Genomic DNA, 22910 nt, shown 5'->3' on the forward strand with positions numbered 1-22910 from the left:
TCTCCCCCTTGTCTATTTGGTTTCTCCCTCTTCATGCATGGTGACTTAGTAAGTTCCGCCCTTTCCTCCTCGCGTCTCGGGTGGCCTGTACCGAGGCTAGCTCCACCCCCTCCCTCCTCCCCCTCCTTCCACGGTGCGCGCGAATTTGCCTCCCGCCGCTTGCTTTCTCGCTGTTTTGCCGGTCCCGATGCCGGCCAGGGCCGCCCCGCTGACCCAGGAGGAGCTGCGCAGCCGGTGAGTGGGACCCCCACCCCATGGCAGCAGGGGGGGCTGAGACTGGTCCCCCGTCACTTCTTGGAAGACAGAGGGGGACTGATCCCCCTCGATTTTCTCCTGTGGGCACATTGACCTGAACCCCCCCCCCCATTTTGTGTGTGTGTGTTGCGGGGGGGGCAACGGCTAGAGCTCGTGCCCTGCACCCCTCCCCTTTTTAATAGGGGCTCTTATGTCCTTTTCCACTTTGTAGCCTCCCCCCTCTCCCGGCCGCGCTTTCTGCACCCTGGTATGGCACACGCTCATTCTCCCCTTTGCTATTCTTCGGAAGAGGGACGGCGGGTCATCAGCCCTCCTTGCCCCTTCAGCCTTGACTGTGAATCTTGTCCGCTCTCTCCGGCACCCCGATTCCTCCATCCACAATCCAGACTTCCTGCTCCCTCTCCTCAAAAGATGTGGGGGATCCCTCTTCCGTTTTGGGACCCTTTACTTATTTGTACGAGTGAGTGCAAAAAGGCAGACCCAAAGTGTGGGAAGCAGATTGTCCTTGCTCCCCTTTTGAACAGCCCATATGGGGTTCTGACCCACTTCTGTTGAATCACCAAGTGGGGGTGTTCTCTGTTCTTTCTTGTGAGCCTCAGTCCTCTTGTCAGATGGTAGTGGGACCCTTGCTCCCCTAATGGGGGGGACTGCATTCCCCCATGGAGTGAGGCCCCCCCCGTTTTTGGTGGTTTCAGGAGGTATTAGCCCAAATAAGAATGTTTAAGGGGAGGGGGGTGTCAATCATATTAAATGCATTTTCTCATGAGTGCTTCATAGTTGTCATGAAGTAAAACCAAGATGTTTGCTTGCCAGTAGCCCCCACATAACTGAAGTGTCAAGTTTTAGACTTCCCTGGTTTTGGACTATCTGAACAAGGTTGATGCTCTCCCCCCCACCCCTGCCCATTTCAACTTCTTGCAGAAACCAGTGAGGAGGTGAAGTGACTGCAACTCCCTGCCAAAAAAATCAAAGGTGGGGAGAGATGCAGTGAAATGTAGCTTTTCTCTTTATTTTACATCCAACCTGCTTTTGGGCAAACTTCAGAGTTCACAGAGGAGCAGACATGGACTCTCCTGGGTCTCAGGGGCTTTGTCCTTTCTTTTATTCTGGGCACTCTTTCCCCCCTCTTGTGCCATGGCTTGTCATCTGGGACAGGAAGTGCAAAAGCATTTATCCAGTTGAAAGCGTGGCTTGGCGGGAACTCTGTGTGTTTATGGCAAGCATTAACACGTAGAGAGTTAAGGGAGCTACGAGTAACATGCCCTGACTTCTGCATAAAAACGGGGAGGGGCATCATGGGTTGGGTTCATCATTGGCAACCACGAGTTTGCAGGGCGGGCTAGTTGGTTCTCTGCTTTCTGGCGCCTCCAGGAGCGCGCTGCATTTCAATGGAGCCCATCCCTTCCCTTGGGAGGGGGTTTTGTGGGCCTTTTCCTCTATGAAGGCCTATCCTGATAGTTCTCCCAAATAATCCTAGCTGTACTGTACGCTTCCTTCTGTCTTCAAAATGATGGTCTTTGTCCTGTATTTTTTTGCTTGCTTGCTGTGTCTGGAACAGATAGCCGTACTCTGCCACAGAAGCAAGTTGGCGGTTGGGATTTGAAGTTTGATGCTCTGCTCTCCCCCTCACCCTGTTAGGATTGTTATCTACCCTCCCTTCTAGAGGATGTCCCTTATTTCAAAATCCTATTGCTATACCATGCTAAAAGAAAACAGCTGGTCTTTACCGTCCTTTAGGCTATATTTTTGAGGTTTTAGTCTGTCTTCTGGAATTGTTGATAGGAAACCCTCGTAGCTGTCAGCTGTTCCAGTATTTTGTTTTCTAACTTTCCCTTTTCTCTCCCAGAAGGAAAATAGATTTGGAATCGTGTAATCATGTTGCTCTTCCCTGCACTTTTAGTTCTGTGTATCTGTGCTCCTGCTCTCGAGTCCAGCATAGGTGGCCCTTCAGGCCTGATTTCAAAATGGAGTCCAGAAAGGTGTGCTTATTGGACATGAGCTAGCTTTTCTGCAGCCATGCAGAGGCCAGAAAAAGGAAAGCACTCCTTCCCTCAAAAAAACCCAAACAATTTTTTTAAAAAAACCAGATAAAACCCTTCTCATTAAGTTCATACGTGAACCTCCCACCTGGAAGGCTCCAGTGTGCGCCTTTCCCGCCGTTACTGCTGAGAGCAGTTGTGAGGCCTGCTGCTGTAGCTTGCGCCACATGGTATGTCTGCGTATCTGCTTCCTCTAAGAGTAACGCAGGCAGCATCTGCGCTGCTATTGTCTGGAGTCGGCAGTCTGGGAGGAACTTGCTTGCCTTTCCCTTGTGCGCTCTGGTGACTGAACTTCAGCTTAGGGATTTTTCCAAACTTCTTTGTCTTGCCTGGGGGGTTTTTTGGACCATCGACCCCCATGTGAGCCTGCCCTTCTTTTGCAGGGGGTGGGGAGAGAGAGAGAGAGAGAGAGAGAGAGACTGATATTAGAAACTCAACCCAGCAGTGCGCTCTCCGCAGACAGAATCTCTTCAGTTTCCTTTAACTTCCAGCTCTGCCTTGTTTACGTGTATGTTTGGCCTGTTTGCGGTTGGAACAGGAGAGCAGGCATCTGCAATATCCTCACAAGACTGTTTTTACACCTTGAAGAACCTCTCAGCCCCATGCTTCTTGTAGGTGGGGGAGTTAATCTGGCAGTCCGCTGCAGGAAACGCAACAAAAGAGTAAAACTTGAATCCTTTAACTCAAATGTGAGTGACTCTTTTAAAGTGAAGCTATTTTACTTGGTGAGTAAACTTGTTTACTCTAAGTTGAAGTGTTGTTTAATCAGGAAGGCATCTGAAACTAAAGTTCCCTAGCTTATGTGCGAGGTCAATGGCTTGGTAGGTCACTGCCACTTTAAAGTGAGGTGGGGGAGGGGATGAAAGAAAACAAAACCAGTTGATGTATTGTGCAGTTAAGAAGTGATATAACTCTAAGCTAGAAGCCATATAACATATCGGGGTTTGAGGTCAGGGAAAAGCTAGTCCTGTGGTCTCTGGGCTTCTTGGAGGACTGCTTTGAGAACAGATTGGCGGGACAGAGAATCCCATGGGGGTGGGAACAACCCTCATCTCCTATAGTGGCTTGCTTGTAAATTCTGTTGCTACGGATGCCACACTATCCACACATTTTCTGCCTTACTTTGGTCACTGGGGTAGGAGGTGGGTACCTCAGGGGTCTGTATCTGGTTCGGAGGCTGACCCTAACTGAGTCACATTTCCCGCACAAGTGTATTCATGAATCATGATTGTTAGTCTGTCTTCTCTCTCCTTTATGCTGGGAGTGAGTGGTCAGGTATACTAAACAACTGACTTTGTCGCATTTTTAGCAACAGTGCTTGGAGCTGTGCAAAGAAAGGGACATAATAGACAGTAGCCAAATTAGTCTATTGCAGGAAACATAACGTAGCATCCCATGGCATTTTAAAGGCTAACACATTTATTGTGGTCAATGTTTTTGTGGACTAGAGCCCACAGAGAGGGCTCTTGGGTGAGTGGGGGGCGTTTTTCCAAAAGTAAGGCCAAGAAATACAAGAGATCATTATGCGGAGCACAAATGCAAACAGAATCTAGTCAAGGGAGTAACAGATGCAACTGAAGTGTGCAAGACCCACATCCAACCAGCCATAAACCAGCAAAGGAAGCTGAATAATATACACAAACTCTTAAAAAGGGACAATTGCATTCTGTAGCATGCTGATCAGTCTCTCCTGAGCTCAAGTCTGATCAGTGTCAAACCTGAAAATGAATTCCAACTGCTCCGGTTCCTGTTTGGAAACTTGTGCATTGAGAGGAGGCATTGTTTGCATTCTAGCAAGAAGGCCCTTTGCTTAGAGGAAACTATTACCCTACAGCTTGCTAAGTCATAAAACCAGAATGTAAACTAGTGTCCCACGGGCCACTGGTGGGTGTGTAGATGCATGCAGGGCCTAAGTGGGGATGATCCACCGTGGATGCAGGGTAACTGAAAAGAAAGATGGAAAGACTTCAAATTTGCATGCAGAGTTAGGAGAATAGATTCTATCTCTCTCTCTATCTCTCTCTCTCTCTCTCTCTCTCTCTCTCTGGTGGTAGAGTTGTCTTGGCATCATGGAACATTGCAACAGACCAAGACGTAAATGTGTAAAGCGCAAGTAACAAGCGCCCTTTTGCCTTCGCTTGCTTCCTGAAGTAGTGGAAGAGAGTTGGCGCCTTCTCTCTCCCTTTTTTGTCAGTGGCTCTTTGTTTTTGGTTGAGGGGGTGGTTCCCTGGTAGGCATCCAAAGAGAGACATTTTGCCTCAGTGGAGTTAAGAAATTAATTAAGTCTTCAATACAGCAGCCGGATATTGGGTCGTGTTCTTCCACATGCATGCATGTGGGGCAGGAAATGGCGGGTAGTTTGATGAGGGTCTTGGAGCTCTTCTCCGGAGCCTGTGGTGCATTTGTGTGGCTGGGGCCTTTTTTTGGATGTTGTGCTTTGCTAGAAAACTTTCTTCCCTTCTCTGAGAGCTTTCAGTAAGGGTTTGCAGCCAGAAATGTTTCACTTTTCCAGTAGGTCACATAAATTGTGAAAGGTATGGAAAGGGAGATCTGTGCGCCCCACACCCTGCAGTCCGCCTGTGCTAGGTCACTGGGTTCCAGCTCCTGTCCACCAATTTACATAGCAAACCTCCGCACTTGTGAGAGACCTGCGTGGGTTATGAAGCTAGCAGTGTAGTGCTGTTCTCTGTGAAAAGGGGGCTGTTTCCCCTGGACCCCAGTTCCTCAGTTTTCCTGTCCTGCTTCCCACAATTCCAGTTTAGGGCATAAACTCTGGATTAAAATCTGTGGGCAGCTTCCCTCTCAATGTACTCTTAATTATGTTGATTAGTGAACTATTGAAATGATGGTTGAGATGCAAGACACTGAAAGAATGGGTAGCTGGAGGAAGGAGGGGAACGACTGGAATATCTGTATGAGGTGCAAAACATTAACCCCTTCCACCCCCCACCTTTCTAAGGTCCCCGCCAGTGGAGATTTGGAGGCTTGGGCCCCACCGTAATAGCATCCCCAGCTGTAGTCAGTGTTCCCTTTAAGGCATGCACATGTGCACGTGCTCACAAGTTTTTTTTAATGTCTACTCAGTTAATTTTAGATCCCGCTCAGGTTGAATCAAGAAGGACCCACTCCGATTGCATGTGCTTGCGCACTGCCTTGATACTGCCACCCAGAACAAAACTCATTCCGCAAACAGATGAAAAAAAATTAGAGAGAACACTGGCTGCAGTACTTCTGTGTTCCCTATGGGAGTAGATTGGAGCCATTGAAGGGGAGCCCAGCCTTGGGGCAGATGGTGTCTGTTGCAGAGAGCAGGTTTTGCCTGTCCTGCCCACTTCTGGCAACTTCTGGAGCCCATTTCCTCCCACCCCCACCTCAGAGTACCTTGTGAATAAGCAGCATTCCAAAGCCACTGTTCGGATCCTTGCCACCTCTTTCCTTTGGATTGGCAGCAGTGTCGCCCCTTAAGGACCAGAGTTGGCTTTGGGGCTGTCCTCTAACCTAATCCCCTGATGAAAAGTTATCCTTGCCAGCTGGAGCCATCTTCTAGGCTGTGGCACTCACTGCAGATTGAGTCTCCCTATGAAGGAATGAGCAGTTGCCAAGGGAGGCATGGGTTTTCCTTTCGAACTCTTCCCACCCACCCCACCCCACCCCATTTTGGTGGGATACAACTTTCTTTACAGGTGACTGTTTCTGTGATGCAACCCTCCCTGCGAATTTTCAGTGTACTAAGCTCGTACCCTGTTCCTTTGCCCTTCCAGGATGAGCAAATAGCAGCAGCATCCATGTTTTTTTCTTAGTTATTTCCCCTCCCCCTTGTCTTGAGGCTTACAACCTCCTAAGTTGGAGCGTTGGGGCAGAGACTGAACTGTTATTAGAACTGGAGTCTAAAGGAAACAGAAGTGGAACACAGGAAGCTGCAATATACTGAGTCCGACCATTGGTCCATCTCGCTCGGTATTGTCTGCACCAGGGATTCTCAACGTTGGGTCCCCAGATGTTATTGGACTTCAGCTTCCATAATCCCCAACCAAAGGCCACTGAGGCTGGGGATTATGGGAGTTGAAGTCCAATAACATCTGGGGACCCAACGCTGAGAATCCCTGGTCTACACAGACTGGCTGCAGCTTCTCCAAGGTTACAGGCAGGAATCTTTCTAAGCCCTTTCTTGGAGATGCCAGTGAGAGAACTTGGAACCTTCTGCATTAAAGCATCCTCCCAGAGCAGCCCATTTTACAGTGCTCACATGTAGTCTCCCATCCAAATGCAAACCAGGGCTGACCCTGCTTAGCAAAGGGGACAATTCATGCTTGCAAGCAAAGGAGAAAAAGAATCCGAAAAAACATGCATTCAAACCTGGTGTGTTGCAAGGGCAAAAGCTGGGCCGGGGGAGGTGGGGGAGAGCCACAACTGTGGCTGGGATTATGGGAGTTAGCTGGAGTTGCCTACCTCTGTTTTAAGCACTGGTGGATTGCAGCCTGGTCTAAAGTGGTTTGCATTAATGGCACCACCATCACTTTTCTTGATGTAGTTTTTCAGATTGAGTTCAAAGTGGACCCCTTAAAATAGGGCAGCCTATTGTATTTACCTGAGTAGAAGACAGTTTTGAATTTAAGATGACCCCCTTAAAATACTGATTAATGCAGCTTAAATTTGTATTTACCTAAAAAGAAGAGGGTTCTGAATTTAAAATGACCCTCCCTCCAATTTCTAAAATGAAATAACTTGGAAAAACCTAGTCTTGGATCAGATAATATGGTATATACCACAGTGACTTCTGACAGATATCTGTCTAGCCAGACTTCCTATAACAGTTTGAGCAAACTTCTGCTGCAAATCCATCAGTGTGTGAAGAGCAGCTCCCAATAGCTGATATTTTGATTATGGCTAGTGCGAGTGCTTGACTTTGTTTTATTTATTTACTTATCATATTTTTATACCCCTTGATATGTGCATCTCTAGGTGGTGTACAAAATTTGATATAAAACAGAGTTAAAAACAGTTAAAATTCCATAAAATAAAGTAGAAACAATCTCATAAAATGAAAACAAATTAAACAGGGATGTGCACAAACTGGTTTGTGCACTCCTGAGGGGCGGGTGGGGGTCCTTTCCCCAGCTGGTGCTCTCCCCAAAAACATTGATGCGGGGCTGCAGCATACCTCCCTGCAGTCCCAGTCAGCATCATACTGGAAATGGCCAACGAGCATGTGTGCCGTGCACATGTGTGTCAGGCATTTTCTGTAAAACACTGACTGGGGCTGCAGGGAGGTGTGCTGCAGCCCCACACCAATGCTTTTGGGGAGACCGCCAGTGGGGGGAAAGTGGTGGGGCAGGTAAGATCACCCTCCCTGCCCCTTAAAGGACCCCTCGCCTCTGAACCGGCTCAAATGTCAGATTTCTGAACTGGTTTGGTGCTCCACAAAAGGAGCACCGAGCCAGTTTGTGCACATCCCTATTAAACTGTTTAAAATTTAATGTTATCTTCCAAAAGGGTGAATCGGTTCTCCTCCTGCTTTCCCACCTACACCCTTCCCAGAGAAGCTCTTGCCATTACTTTAGCAAGATAAAAAAGATCAGCCTGGCTATGCTGAAATTACATATTCAACCAGGGACATCTTTGCATATTTTAGAAGTCGCATCCCCATTGTCTTACACACAGTGTGGCAAAAGGAACATCTTAGGTCCAGTATTCCCTTTAATTTTTTTCATCCATGTGTGGAATGAGATTTGTCCTGGGCAGCAGTATTATGGCAATGTGTGCACACATGCGTTCAGAGTGGGGCCTTCCTGATTCGCCCTGAGCAGGATCTAAAGTTAACTGAGAGGACCTCAAAAAACCTGTGTGTGTATGCACGTGCGCATGCCTTAGAGGCATGCTTAGGACACAGCTGCCGCTTCAGAAGGCCTCCTCAGGTGATATTTCATCTGTGGAATTCTGTCTGTGAAGGGATCAAGAAACAAGCCTTGGGCTTGCCTGCTCCATCCTGTACTCTTCCCTACCCATTATGGGACAAATGAAATGGGGAGAGCCTGCACTGTTATGTGAATACAGGCTCTCTCTAACTGAGGTGAAAAGATGTCTCTTGAGTTCCCATGTTTCAGTGAACACAGGATCGCACTTGATTCATTTGCTTACTTTGCCTTGTGGTTAGGGATTGTATGGGTCAGAGGAAGTGTGCAGGCCTGAAATCTGTGCTGATCTCCCACCTTTCTCCACCCTGGTGTACCATGGAGGATGCAAAATATTGCCTGACCGGCAGAAAGAGGCTGTTTCATAATGAGGAACTTTGTTGTTGTTTTAAACAGGCTAAAAGACCTGGAAAGGGACGAAGATGGTCTCAGTGAAAGAGTGAGTGCATCATCAGTCTTTCTTTCTTTCTTTCTTTCTTTTTAATGGAGAATCATGGCAATACTTCTCTGCAGCCATCGCCATCTGAGGAGTTTCTGCTGGTCTGGGTTGCCAGCTCTAACCTTCCGTCTGTCTTTTTCTTCAGGAGTGTATTAAAGAAAAGCTGAGTCTGATCCATGGCTTCTTACAAGCAGATGTTCAGAATCAGCTGAAAGACCTGGAGACCAAGTTTTGTGAAGAGGAACTTTCTGAGGTGGGTAATTATTGGGGATGTTTGAATTTTCCCCTGGCCTTTCTTCCAGTTTACCTTGGGGAAAATTTTAACGGATTTTTAAACTGGTGCATGTGTTGTTTGCCACCGTTTTCATTTTGCATCTTTCACCCAACCCCTTGCATGTGCAGCAGGGATTTGTGCATTCGATTCATTGTTGTGCAAGGGAGAATCTTAATGCGACTGAATGCTGAAGCACTGATGTGTCGGAGGCACAATGTGAAGCACCCAAAATCTCAGAACTTTCAAAACTGGAGAGATTTCGTTGTTGCTGGTAGATAGAAAAGTAGATGTCTGCATTGAGTTACGAATATTTATAACTGGAGTGCTGAGAACGGCAGAGCTCAGGAATCTAAGATCACCCAGATGGGCTTCCTGGTACACATTTAGCATTGCATCTCATAGAACCAGGGGCTGGATCCCAATGATACACTGAGTGATCCCATCTAAACAGTCCCCTCGGGTGGGGATCCCACTAGTAGACACGTCCAAATTGCATATGCTTAGCCTGTTCGTCTTGTTCTATTGCTGTAGGAACGGTACCTGGCCAAAGTCAAAGCCTTACTCCACAAAGAATTCTCCTTGGAGAATGGAGACAGCCTGGAAATTGATCAGAAGCCCAATGGTTGCACGGAAAATGGCACCTATGGCAGTGACGAAGAGTCGGAGAGAATGGGTTACAAAGGGGAAGAGGACAGTGGCATGGAGATCGAGGAGGCCTCCGCATCTTCCTCCTCTACGATGACCTTGGCTTCCTCATCTGTGCCAAAAGCCCGCAGAGGCAGGAAGAGCAAGTCCAACAGTGAGAACAGAAGTAAGAAGTAATTTGGGGGCTGCTTAACAAGAGGGCTGCATGGTAGCTCCATTGAGTTGACCTGGGGTGTAGAAACACAACTTAAAGGGACAGCACCTCTAGTTTACTTCAGAAGGGAAGCTTTCTGAAAATTGGGTGTTTGTTACTATTCTTCTTCTTCTTCTTCTTCTTCTTCTTTTGATCCCATAGATCAGGGGTAGGTAACCTTGGTTCACCAGCTGTTGTTGAAGTACAACTCCCATCATCCCCAGCCACAATACATTTTGGCTGGGGATGATGTTGTAGTTGTAGTTCTACAGCAGCTGGCGAGCCAAGGTTGCCTACCCCTGCCATGGACATAAATATATGTGGGTAGAATTAAAAAACATGTAGGATAGTAACCTCTGTGGATTTATTTGCCAGACTAGCAAAGTGTTGCAGCTCTGTTGACATTCAGCCTGCACCAAATAGGCTGCTCTCAGAAACTGTTATCAGCACCAATTGATAAAATAGGAATTTCTGTGCCTTCAAATATATTGTCGTCCAATCGTGAGAGCCTGAAACTTCTTATTCTTTTTTTTAAAAAAGTTAAGGTTCTCAGGAATCTTTTAAGTACTGTTCTGAAACTGGACAGTCTTGATCTTTAGAGTTTATCTGCAGTGGCTCAGTTAAGTTGCTGAGGAATAAGTGTCCATGTGACTCTATTTTTCCTTCAGCCACACGTTATGCAGGAAGAGTCTGAGCACAGCTACTCTTGTATTTGTGTGGATGTTGATTCTCACTGGGGTGCAAAAAGGTTTTCAGAACTTAGGAGCCAGTTTGGAAGGATGGAGAGATGGAGTCCTGAGTGTACCAGCAAGAGGAAAGATCCTGTTCTTATGGTGGGGGGCATGGGAGGGTGGCGGGCAGCCAGCCACCTGGCCTTTCTTATTTATTATTTATTTATTATTTATTAGAATGACAATGGGGAGTCCTTTTCCCCAGCAGTGCTTAACTGAAAGGTGCCAGGGCTCAAGCCTACCTGGAAATCTAGCCTCTGGTTTGAGAGCCCTTCTTCCAGTGAGTGGTGACTGGATGTGATTAGGTACTGAGGGAAAGGGTGGCCACAGACCACACAGCAAGGAGAGCAGGGAAATGCTGCTTGTCCTCTTCATCAATCCCGTACTTGTGTGCTGATCCCACAGTCACTTTTATCATGAAGTCAGGTAGGGGGCTAGGTAAGCTGAAAACTAATTGCTGTGTAACCTATAGGTTAATTTTTATAGCTTAAATTGCCCCCTGCCACTGGCCCACATGACCCAACTTTATTAACATGAGACCACAGTGGAATGAATGGTATAGCTGTCTATTGGCAGTGAGAGTAAGCTCTGTATGTGCATGCAAGGAAGCCTATTGCTCAAACCAGTCTGGAGTGAAAAGTATATGGTTGGTAGCGGAAGGTTGCCTTAAAGCTTGGGTACAGGAAGCAGGGAGAGAAATCTGCTTTAAACATTCTGAAAGCAGAATAAAATAACTTATTCATATTAATGGTAACTGGGTATTTTAAATGTTTAATCTGCAGAAACTTCAAGCAGTTCAAGAATTACCCGTAGTTCTGGCAGGCAACCAACCATTATGGATATGTTTTCCAAAGGGTGAGTAGGTTATATGTAAACCTGCTGTGACTTTTCTCTCCGTGTGTGTGTGTGTGTTGTGCCTCTTCTTTTTCTTATTTATTGAATCTCACTGGCTCTTCCTTCCTTTTCTTTATTTCTTCTTCTAAATGCCTGGCTACCAGTTACATTATGGGGACTAATGTGATTTGCACACTGAGCAGGCAGTGAGGGGAGGCTTGGACAGGATGCTTCTCATATTCTGTTTATCATTGTGTGAACTGCCTTAGTTTATTAGGGGAAACCTGTGTTCTGGTCCTTGTTCAGCGGCTAGCAATGCTTTGCGTGAAAAATGTGTACTGGAAACCTCTTGCCATCACTCTTTTTAAGAACAGATTTGGCAAAGGGGAGTATAGCGCTGTGAATCAGGGGGGAATGGGAGGAATGCTTGACTCTTTCCCTGCATATTGTTTCTTTGCTCCAAATGCACCCCTCTGTTTGGGTGGGGGTTCTTCCACAGGGTTCCAAATGCAGTGGAACATTAAAAGTAACATAGTTCTCTGCTCCTCTTCACTTGGCTTCCCCTTCCCTCCATTAACAATTCAACAAAATGTTTGCTGTTCTTACCTTTCCCGTGGTAATCCATATTGTGGTCACTTGCAACAGGTCCAATAAGCGCAAGTCTGAAGAAGTGAATGGGGAGGTGAAACATGAAATAAACATAGAAAATGAGGAGGAAGAGGAGGAGGAGTCTGGAGAAAAGGTATGCTTGTGAAATGATGTATACAACACATGTGTTGCAACAAATGTACTTTTTTCAAAGTGTTTAAAATATATGCCCAAAAGTTTGAATCCTCTTAGGTGATGCGTATTACAAATTGAATTTGGATGTAATATTGCAATTTTGCACTCAAGTTGTGGGGGGATGCTGAATCTAGGAAATGCACATGTTGCATGGGCTATATACAAATGTCTATCCTGCCTTATTTTATTTTTTCCCCCTCTCAAGGAACAAGACGAGAAAAGAATTAAAACAGAAGCCAAAGAAGGGTAAGTCCAATTGGCCTAGACATTTAAGAGCTAGCCCCTCTTTGCACATAGTAGCCTGGCTATTTGCTAGCAAGAAACATGGCCTTCTGTAGCTATGCATGAAACAAACTTGTTTAAAGAACGTTCTCCCCTCCACAGTGAGTAGTGGAGAGTGGTCTTAAATCAGAGTACGGGGGCAGGGCGGTACATATGCTTTAAGCATTCTGCGGACAGTACAAAACGCACTTTGCAGGGCAATCTGAAACTGTATTTAAAAACCTTCATTATCTTGCTGCAGACTTCTGTAAAGGACTTTCTCCATTTCCTGGGAATACATCTAAGACCAGAATTAGATGGTGACATGCATGGAGTAGCCACAGAAAAAGGCAGCCCTATGCCTTGCTCCCCCAGTCCTTTCATCTGATATCTAGTACAGGTTACCTGGAAGGCGGGGAAGGAGTTCTTTTTGCCTGCAGACCAGATTTTCTGGTTGTGTTCATGGCTCTGGTGGCTGTGTCTGAGTGGTAACACACAAGCAGCTCTTATGGAACAGTAGAGAGATTCAGTGGAGAGATTCATTGCAGTGATTTGGCATCAATGCGTGCCTCTTCTCTCGTGCCACCAAATGCCAAAAAATTGAAAGCAGAGATAGAAATCTGTGGTGTTCTGGACTTGAGATGCCTTGTGTGTGGAGCGGGGGGTGGGAATGTGAATCTTCCAAGTCTTTAAAGATTGGCCTGCAAGCCATTCTTTTACTGTAAGAAAAGAAATGAACTGACCAAAATTATCCTCTTATTTCAAATTGGGGGAGGTGTGAGACTGAGGGATATTATTCCAGTTTTGTAGAAGGGTGGGGCTCTGAAGCCGAAAGGGGGTGGCATACAATAATCCTGTAATATAATCCAGTGGTGATATTCCCTTATTGCAGGGATTGACACTGAAGAAGTGTAACTTACTGCAAACTTCCCCAACTACTTGCATGCAGACACTTTGTGCTGTGGCAGTCTTGTGCTGTGGAGATCTCAAATCATAGTGGAAACCTTGGAGTGTCTGATGTTACTTTCGTCTTTATTTCTATTACCAGTGTCTTTCTTGTGTCCTGATGCCAAGATGTTGTAGTTTTCTTACCACCCCGCCCACCACCAATGTAATTGGAAACCTAGAACATTGGGGACAGAATGTTTGCCTTTAATGGAAGGGAGAGTTGGACACATGACTGCTGTTTTCAGCAACACTTTATAATGCAGACAATACAAAATACATACTACAGAACAATCTGAAACAAACAAAAACTTTCAGTATCTTGCTATTAAATGTTTGCCTAAATAGAAGGGCCTTCCACTGCTTTACGAAATATGCTTCTTTTTAAGAAGGGAGTTTTAAAGCAAAGAAGCAGCTACCAAGAATATTTCTGTCCATGCTGGTGCATTTGGATCTTTCCACACACAAAGAGTGCAGCTGGGGCATTGCTTTTGTCTGACAGGACAAGACCTATCATGACATCTGCCCAGTGTAGATGTCATGTTCCTAAGCTTTGTTCAAATTCCAAACCCTACAAAAAGCAACCAAGCAGAAGGATGTTTTATTCATACAATGACATTGTAAAAGAATAAACTTAAGATATAATAAAAGAGAAATTGTTGTTAGGAAATTGTTGTTAGGAAGTTGTTAGAAATTGTTGTTAGGAAATGGGCTCAGATGCTCCCTCCTGTGCACAAATCTGCCCCCCACATCCTTTTCAAAGCTTGCCGTACTGTTGTCATAATGCTGCAGCACCAATAGCTCTAAAAAAAGGAAAGGGAGGGGGATGAGGGCTCATGAGCCTGCAGCATGGTTCCAGTCTCTGGACTATGGTTGAGAGCTTGGGAATATTGCTCCTACACTAGACCAAAGAAGGAGGTGGTCTCCAAGTATATCACTTTACTTACCATGAAGCTTTACAATATGGATCTAAGGTCTAGCTCTGATTAGTGCTTTACCAGCTCATTATTTTTGTCACTTGGGCCAAAGCAAGAAAACAGTACAGTACAGTATAAGAAGATGTCATATTGGAGCAGCTGATCTCTGTCCCATCTTCACAGCAGTGGTATGGATGTAAATAGTGCAGGATGTTAAATGGCTAGAAATTTGGCTAATTGGAGAAATCGGCATTTTGAGAGTATGGTGGCAAAGAGACTGAGCTACAAATTTAAAAAACCTCCCTAATTAGAATCTCGCCTCTATCGTGAACTTACCAAGGGACCTTGCGCAAGCCACTCCCTCTGAGCCTCAGTTTCCACAGGTGCAATATGGAGATAATACATATCTTACAGAGTTGTTGTAACAATAACAGGGTAATGCCTGTAAAGTGCTTTGAACATGTGAAAACACTATAAAATGCTTATTATTATAAATAAGCCATCTTATTTACTTATTATTTCTCTGTGTAAACCACCCTGAGCCGTTTTTGGAAGGGCGGTATAGAAATCGAGTTAATGTTGTTGTTTACACAGTCAGACAGGTGTTATTGACTGGTTTGTTTTATCCAGACATCAAGTCCTTCCCAAGGACCTGGGATGGTTGAATTTTATTATCAATATTGTTGCTGTTATTATTATTTATTTTTATTTATTTTTTCGATTTTTATACCGCCCTTCCGAATATTATAGATATTGTCGCAGAATATAGGCTGTTCCCAGTAAAGTTGTTTTTTGTAATTGACTGATAGTGATTTCTGTGGCCCCTATGGTGCTCTTCAAGGTGTTTGGGAATTGCACCTAGGGCACCAATTACTACTGGGATTATTTTGGTCGTCTTCTGCCACAGCCTTTCGATTTCAGTTTGTAGATCTTTGTATTTTGTGATTTTTTTCTATTTCTTTTTCTTCTATTCTGCTGTCACCTGGTATTGCTATGTCGATTATTTTAACTTGTTTTTCTTTCTTCTCGACTACAGTTATATCTGGTGTATTGTGTGGCAGATGTTTGTCTGTTTGTAGTTGGAATAATAATAATAATTATTATTATTATTACCTGAAAACTCATTTGTACATGAAAACAAGTTGAAGCATTAATTGGAGTTAAAGTATTTGACCTTATCTGAGCACTTTTGGCATTAATCTTGCAATAGCTTGTGTAATCCTACAACCTGCCTTAACTCTGTGTGTGTATGTTTGTTTTTAATTTCTCCCTGCCCCCCAACTCCCAGGTCTGAGATAAAAGAAGAAGCTACTCAGGTTAAAATTATACCACCTGTTAAAGTAAGTAACCCACCCACCCACCCCAAATAAAAAGAAATCTGGTTATGAATACCTTGGGCATCTTTTTCTGAATCATGCAATTAACAAAAAAGGTTATCTCTGACTTTCAAAATACAAGCATTGTAATAGGTGCATCTGTCAGGTGGATGACTAAAATAGGAAATCTAAATTCAAATCTACCATGATAGCCCTGGGCCCGAGTCTCTTGGCCTTGGTTTTCTATCTTTTAAAAGGCAGTATAATAGTAATGTAACTTGCAGGTTGTTTTGAAGATTAATCCAGAATGTTTGAAACAGCCTGTATGTGAACTACTATATCAGCTTTGATTGGTAAAATAGTGGAGTAGACTATACGTTGGTATAGTTGTGCCTTTCCCTCTCAAATAGCAAGAAGCCATGGTGCATGACAGGTTTACTGCAACACGTATTAATTGCCTCTCTTTGCAGTTACCCCAAATGCCCCTTGTGTTTAGATAGCAGTCGCCTACAGAAGCAACTTCTAAAACTGGGCCTGTTAGAACCCCAAGCTCATATTTTGCTTCTGGGCATGATATGAGGCATTGACATGGCTGCCACCACCCCTGCAGTAGCAATCCTGGGAAGGGGCAAAAGTGCATGGTTCAACTGCACGGACTGCCTCACCACCAAGTAGCTCCACAAGGCATGCTTCTAGGAAGCTACTGTGCAACTCCTGATTCCCTGAATTTACTTGAGTGATGGGCTGGAGTTCCATACTGCTTTTTTGAAGTCTCCTGAAGGCTTGAGAAACTTTGTTGCCAGCTGTTCAAGAATTGTGGTGCTCTGCTCTTTGTTTTCTAAACCAACTGTTCTGTCCCTTACCAATGTGTTTAAAATTGCCTCCTCAGTTTTGGTGCAATATTATCTGATGTTGCAGTGGTCATTTAAGTCTTTGCCCTTAGATGAGGTGCGATAGAATAATGAGGCTCTTTTCCAGGTTTCAGAGGAAGTCTCTGGCTTTATTATTGTATATATAATCTTGAAAATGTAGCTAAATGTAGCCAGGGAGGAATTGTTTGAGTACTACTACCACCGGAGGTGAGGTTCATTTATATCTCTGAGTAGGACCTTCTATGTGCTGGATCTGTGTATCTGTGGAACTTCCTTCTTCGCGAGCCCACCTAACCCAAACTTTTGGGCAGCACCTGGAAAATAGTAAAAAGAATTTTTGTACAGAGGAAACCTATAACATAGAGTGAAAAAATGCTCTTAGTGTGCTGTTAGGATGATCTGTGGGTTGCTGTATATTGTGTGGTGATATGATTATTTAGCTTGTTCTATGTCTCTTGGGTCCATTACATTTGGAGAATATAGGAAGAGAAAGCAAGTAAATAAAATAATGGCTTGGGAATGGAAATGTTATGTCTCAGGATCTAAGAGAAATTGTGGCTTCTCATATTAAATAGCAGTGTGACCTGAGCACAGTATTTATGAAAACAATAAAAATATTATGCTAATTACATGCAAAAGTATGTTGGCCCAAAGCCTTCCAACTCTTAATATGTTTCTGTTATGGGCCTCCTGGACAGTGTGCTCATAAGGGCGTTTTTCCATTATGTCTTCCATTTTAGACAACGCCTCCCAAGTGTGTTGAATGCAGACAGTACCTGGACGACCCTGACCTCAAGTTCTTTCAGGGGGATCCCGATGATGCAGTAAGTCAGTGCACCTTCTGAGGCAGAAGACAAGACTTGGCCTCAGCAATATAGCATTATACCATTTTTAACCCTGCGCTTCAGTTTTGAAGTCAAGGGCACCTCACAAATTTTCAAAGCCAACGTGTGTCTGGAATGAATGCAGAATGCATTTGTATCCTAGCTGGATGAACCGGAAATGCTGACAGACGAACGGTTGTCCATTTTTGATGCCAATGAAGATGGATTCGAGAGTTACGATGACCTGCCCCAGCATAAAGTGACATCCTTCAGGTAAGCCTTGAACTGTGAAATTGGGACAGCCTCCCCTTGCAGGGACCACAAGACACCTGCAGAATGGGTTAAGAGGATCTGGGGGATCAGTGTTGTTGAGGGCGGGATCTTCTCTTTCTCTGGGAGATTTCAAGCAGGGACTCTGCAAGGAGCAGCTGGCTTAGTTCTGTCCTTTTAGAGTCAGTGCCTAGAGCTGCCAGGCAAGAGAGTGAGGGCAGCACGAAGGGTCTGCTCTGCTGCTGATCAGACCTAATGTCCACTCAGTTCCAACCCACAGATTCATGCTTGTGCAGGGGCGTAACTACGATTAGGCAAGGGGAGGCGGCTGCCTGCGGGGCCCCCCACACTTCGAGGGGCCCCTCCAGAGGCAAGTCACATGGCTATATATTGTGAAGTGTGTGTGTGTATCAGCAAGGGGCCCATTTTAAAATTTTGTCTCTGGGCCCACTCCAGCCTTGTTACGCCTCTGTGCTTGTGTATGCAAGAACCTATACATAATCACCTGCCAAAAAGTTAGGAATGTGCACAAACTAGATCTGCGGTCCTTTTCCAGACTGCCGAGCCAGTTTGCAGGACTGGCACTTTCGGTGGCAGGGGTGTTATCTTTTAAGGAGCAAAGAGGGTACTCTTGCCCCCACATACACCGCATTTCCCCTGCTGGCGCTGCCACCCAAACTGCTGCTGTGGGGCTGCTGCGTACCTCCTTGCAGCCCCCGTCGGCGTAAAACCAGAAGTGCCCAATGCGTATGCACGTGTGGCAGGCACTTCTGGTTTTATGCTGACAGGGGTGGCAAGGAGGTATGCAGCAGTCCTGCACCAGCGGTTTTGGCAGCAGTGCCAATGGGGGAAATGTGGGTGGGTAAGGGCACCCTCCCTGCTCCTTAAAGGTAAACCACACACACACCCTGCTGCCAAACTGTCTGACCGGTTCATGCATATCCCTACAAAAAGTACAGTGGTTGCCTGTTTGGAATTGGGTGGGTGGGGAGATTTTAGAGGTGGTGTTGAAGAAAGGCAAATTCAAATGGTGTGTGTCGGAGACATGCAAGTCTCCATGCCCTGGATTAGGGGCTATGTGCTACTAGGATCTCTATGGGATGCCTTGAATTAGCAGGCAGGGAGGTTAGTGATTTCTGCTGGGGCTGGGCACGTTGCCCATGTGCTGTGAGATCTGTGGGCAAAGTGGTGCCAGTGACACAGGCACCTGCCCATGTAGCATCTGCAATTATGCAGCCCAATCCAGTTGGTGTGATTTAAGGCACCTTCATATCTTTGTTGCTTTTGACAAGGCTAGAGGATCAGATCCCCACATACAGCTAGGAAAGTGGGGTTGGCCAGAAAGTTTGTCTGCAGTGATGGGTGGACAGTAAAGGACGTATCTGTATGCAGCCATGGCTGTTTGCCTTCTGTGTTCTTGAACTCTGTTTTGAAGATTTATTTCCTTCCTTTCGATCAAAATGTCCCCCCAAAGCAATTAACACAAAACCAACCCAAAGTGGTGCTTTTCCGTGCAGTCTCATGGCAATTGGCAGCTGGAGCAGAGTGTTCGTTCTGGCAGGCAATGAGGAAGCAAGCTCCCCGCAACTGCTCCTGCTCTGGCTCATGGTTGGGGCCGGCCAATCTTCTTGCCATGGTGTTCTTCCTGGATGTAAAGGATACAATTTGGCTTCCTCAGAATGTTTACTTTTACTTTATGGAGGTTTGGGGAAGAAGTTTTCTAGTTTTCTAGGCTGTAAAGAGCTATTTTGAAGAAGTGTGCAGAAAATGACTGCAATCAGGAGCCCTGTCTGTGCAAGCTACGGCGGATGGCATTCGGTTGACTGTGCAGGACACTCTTCCCAATGGGAGGACCGTGCCTGCAGGTACAAGGTTGTATTTCTGGTTCATGCCCAGAGTCTATAGAGAGCTCTAGGATTAGGAAACATGTCCTGCATGGCTTCCTGCTCCTGCCTTTTGACCTCCATTCATTTTCTTAAACATCCTCACTTAGCCATCCTTACCCTGCTAACTGAGCAATGAGGCACCTTCTTAAAAGTGGTGATTGTCTGCTGCCTGGAGCCGAGGACATCTCTGAGTGGGTTATTCTTCCCACATGCTCCCAGGCAGGACTAATTAAAAAGTTTTACTAGCCTTAAGAGCCCGGGGCAGATAACCCCACCCAGTTCTTTTAGTCCTGCTGTGCTTCTAGGCAGATCTCCATATAACTTCTCTGTAAATACTATATCTTGTTTTTATTTAAATCTTCACTCTTTCCTCTTGTTTGTCGCCATGGTCTTCCTGTCTCCATTCTCCCCCTGCTGTTAATCCTCTTACTGCTTAAAAAAAAATCTCTTCTCCCGTCCCTTTCCCCTCTGTATGCCTATGGAGCGCCATCAGGCTATTAGGCATATTTTTAGTGCCAGTGGGAGGGCGCAGAGTGGGTTTCCCACTCTCAACTAGAGCCCCAGGCTTGCTGCCTTTCGCATCACCACCATTAACGGCCGCGCCACATGGCCAGGAAGAGATGGGGGACGCCGGATCGTCTCCCTTTTATGTTTTTGTTTAATTGTGAGCCCTTTGGGGACAGGGAACCATTTTATTTATGCTTGGGTTTTTTTCTGTGTAAACTGCTTTGAAAACTTTGCAGAGTGTGAACAACTCTGGGAAACTGAAAATGGGTAGGTGGTTTTTAAGAAGCGCCAAACACATAATCTATCAAAGACTCACAGTTGTCTCCTCTGCACAGTGTTTATGATCGAAAAGGTCACCTGTGTCCATTTGATACCGGCCTGATAGAAAGGAATATTGAACTCTACTTCAGTGGTACTGTGAAGCCGATATATGATGATAACCCTTGCCTTGATGGTAAGTGTAGCCTACTAGATGTGTTTTCCTTAGGGCTGCTTTATGGATTGTTAGGAGAATGCCTGCCCCTTCCAGGCCCAGGAAGTATGAATCTTAAGCCTAAATCCATCTATCATCTTGGAAGCTCGGGAGTTGTGCTGCAAACTGGTTGCCTCAACTTGCAGTATGTAAGGAAACAAAATGGTCTGTTAGCTGTCAGTTCTTGTGCTTCCAACAAACCTCCAGATGGCTGAAAATAACAGCTGGAGGTTTCTAGGCAATTGCGTTCTGACCTTCAGCTGGAGAAGAACAGCAGTGTTTGAATTCCTTTGATTTTTCAAGGGACAAGGAGAACTCTGCTGTTCTGCTTGTTTTGTCACCAGAAGAGACTCTGGCTTGGCTGCTCTAATTCGGTAAAGTGTGGTGTTTATTTAGGGCAGGGCTTTGTCTTAACAAGGCTCCCCAAATCAAGGAACAAAATGTTTGAGGCTCCCCTAAGACAAGACAAAGACACATTGGCTGGCTGGCTGGCTGGCTGGCTCCCTCCCTCTTGACCTAGGTGTAGATTGCTGGATCTATGGAAAAGGAAGGGAGCTCTTATCTATCCCACTTGTGCACTCCAGTTTCTATGGCAAACACAAATCGGGGAGAGTGGGGGTTGAGGGAGTCAAATTGGTTCCATCATCTCTCAGGCTAGAGTGGTGAAATGTGTGCATCTGGCCTAGTTTGGAATTTTTAGTCTTTTAAAAGTGTGAATACTTGCTGGTGCCTATCTAGGAAGTCATACAGTAAGTGTCTTTAATCTCCTGCTCGTTCTCATCCCTGATTCAGGTGGTGTCCGAGCCAGAAAAATGGGTCCCATCAATGCATGGTGGATCACTGGCTTCGATGGAGGAGAGAAGGCTTTGATTGGCTTCACCACAGGTAATGCTTGAAGAACTACCTGGCCATAATGGAGTTTCCAGGCTGTCTTCTCTTGTGTGCTCTCAGCCCTCTCAAATTCATATCGGTCTCCCAAATGCACACCAAAAATGCAGTGTGTATGGAGGGATACCTATTCTGAGTATGTTCATGTGTCTACTAGAATATGTGTGAAAAGCTCATATTCTGGTAGGTGTTGGATTGATGGCTTTTTATTATTATTATTATTATTATTATTAGACTACTTCCCCACCATCACAAGAATGTTGGGGTACACTCCACTGAGAACTTGTTGCATGTGAGCTTCAAAGAGATGAAGTGCTCTTGCTAGTTTCCCATTCCATTTGTGGAATTTATGCAGGAGAACTTCCCTGCCATTGCAACTTTGTACATAGCAAATGCATATGAATCCCCCTTGCTTATTCTCACAGCAGCTGTGGTCATTATTATACCTGTGTTATGCACGGGCTGTTGAACGAGGGTCTCTTCTACAGTGTTTTCTGCATGCTAGTGTTTTAGGGATGGTTCTCATGGGAAAGCTCCTTTGGAAATTATTGCGTTGGAATTGATTGATCGATGTAAATATCTCGGGAAAGGCTGATGACTAGAATGTTCATTTCTAGCCAGCTCCAGCTTGAGGATGTTGCCTGGAAAATCCACAAAAGGTTTTTAGTTCTGAACTCTTCCAGAATTACACCTGTTGTGGCAAACACCATGTAGAACACCATACAAAGAAGTGTGGTAGAGTGGATAGGGAGACTTCCCCCCACCCCCTTCTCATAATACTAGAACTTGAACACCCAGTTAAATTGATTAGCAGTAGGTTCTGGACAAAGGGAGTATTTCTTTACCCTAGTACATTCATTTATTGAACTTTCAACCCAAAATGGTGGTGATGACCAGTTGCTTAAATGGCTTTTAAAAGGGACTAGGCAAATTCAAGGATAATAATTTTTTAACAATGATTAACCAGAGTTAAATGGAATCGCCAGGTTCAGAGGCAGTGTATATTTCAGGTACCAAATGATGGGAACAGACAGGAAGAACACCTCCTGAGCTCCTAGATGCATCTGACTGGCTGCTGTTGGAAATGAAATACGGGGCTGAATGGGCTTCCTTGGTCGGAACCATCAAGTAGTTCCTAAATTATTAGATGGTGACTTGTCTAAGTGCCCAAGCGTATGTTTGAACCTCAAGTCCCACAATATAGTTAAAAAGCCCACACATCTTCATTGCATTCTAGCTTTTGCGGATTACATCCTGATGGAGCCAAGCGAAGAATACGCTCCCATCTTTGCACTGATGCAGGAGAAGATCTACATGAGCAAAATCGTTGTCGAATTCTTGCAGAATAATCCTGACGTCAGCTATGAGGACTTGCTGAACAAGATTGAGGTCAGTTCGAAAGATGGGGGAAACTGTGTGAAACCAGCAAATTTTTATTATAGTGGTTTGCAATATTCATGTTGCCATCATGAAAGAGGTATTGGGCTCCAGTCAAGCCTTTCTTTCCCAAGATTCAAAGTTGGCATTGGAGTCTCCCAGGCTTATGGTGGTGGGGAACTTCAGTATTCACTTAGAGACCAATTTGCCTGGGTAGCTCAGGAGTTCATAGTGGCCATGACAACTATGGGTCTATCTCAGGTGGTCTCA

The 22910-nt window shown here is 45.3% G+C and overlaps 1 protein-coding gene and 1 long non-coding RNA gene across 4 annotated transcripts in view; one reads left to right on the forward strand and one right to left on the reverse strand.

Annotated features, from left to right (window-relative positions):
• Positions 1–114: 114 nt before the first annotated feature.
• Positions 115–22910, forward strand: part of DNMT1 (DNA methyltransferase 1) — a 52869-nt gene continuing 30073 nt past the window's right edge. Inside the window, exons 1-13 of one of the 2 annotated variants that reach the window (XM_053294581.1) lie at positions 115–234; positions 8603–8645; positions 8791–8898; positions 9451–9730; positions 11271–11343; positions 11968–12064; positions 12311–12351; positions 15517–15568; positions 17157–17240; positions 17404–17513; positions 20239–20357; positions 21168–21260; positions 22501–22652. In XM_053294581.1, the coding sequence (XP_053150556.1) occupies positions 188–234; positions 8603–8645; positions 8791–8898; positions 9451–9730; positions 11271–11343; positions 11968–12064; positions 12311–12351; positions 15517–15568; positions 17157–17240; positions 17404–17513; positions 20239–20357; positions 21168–21260; positions 22501–22652 (1299 nt within the window). In that variant the 5' untranslated portion in view covers positions 115–187. Of the gene's footprint in view, positions 235–2966; positions 2984–8602; positions 8646–8790; positions 8899–9450; positions 9731–11270; positions 11344–11967; positions 12065–12310; positions 12352–15516; positions 15569–17156; positions 17241–17403; positions 17514–20238; positions 20358–21167; positions 21261–22500; positions 22653–22910 lie in introns of those variants that run through there. The other variant, XM_053294582.1, reaches the window with a different exon arrangement.
• The window catches only part of LOC128344463 (uncharacterized), a 47682-nt gene continuing 41365 nt past the window's right edge, over positions 16594–22910 (reverse strand). The window contains exons 3-5 of one of the 2 annotated variants that reach the window (XR_008315868.1): positions 21710–21904; positions 19004–19155; positions 16594–16730 (exon numbers count right to left, since the gene is read on the reverse strand). This is a non-coding gene — a long non-coding RNA (uncharacterized LOC128344463). The remainder of the gene's footprint in view (positions 16731–19003; positions 19156–21709; positions 21905–22910) is intronic. The other variant, XR_008315869.1, reaches the window with a different exon arrangement.

The sequence above is a fragment of the Hemicordylus capensis genome, chromosome 2, assembly GCF_027244095.1.
Source record: "Hemicordylus capensis ecotype Gifberg chromosome 2, rHemCap1.1.pri, whole genome shotgun sequence".
Lineage (NCBI taxonomy): Eukaryota > Metazoa > Chordata > Lepidosauria > Squamata > Cordylidae > Hemicordylus > Hemicordylus capensis.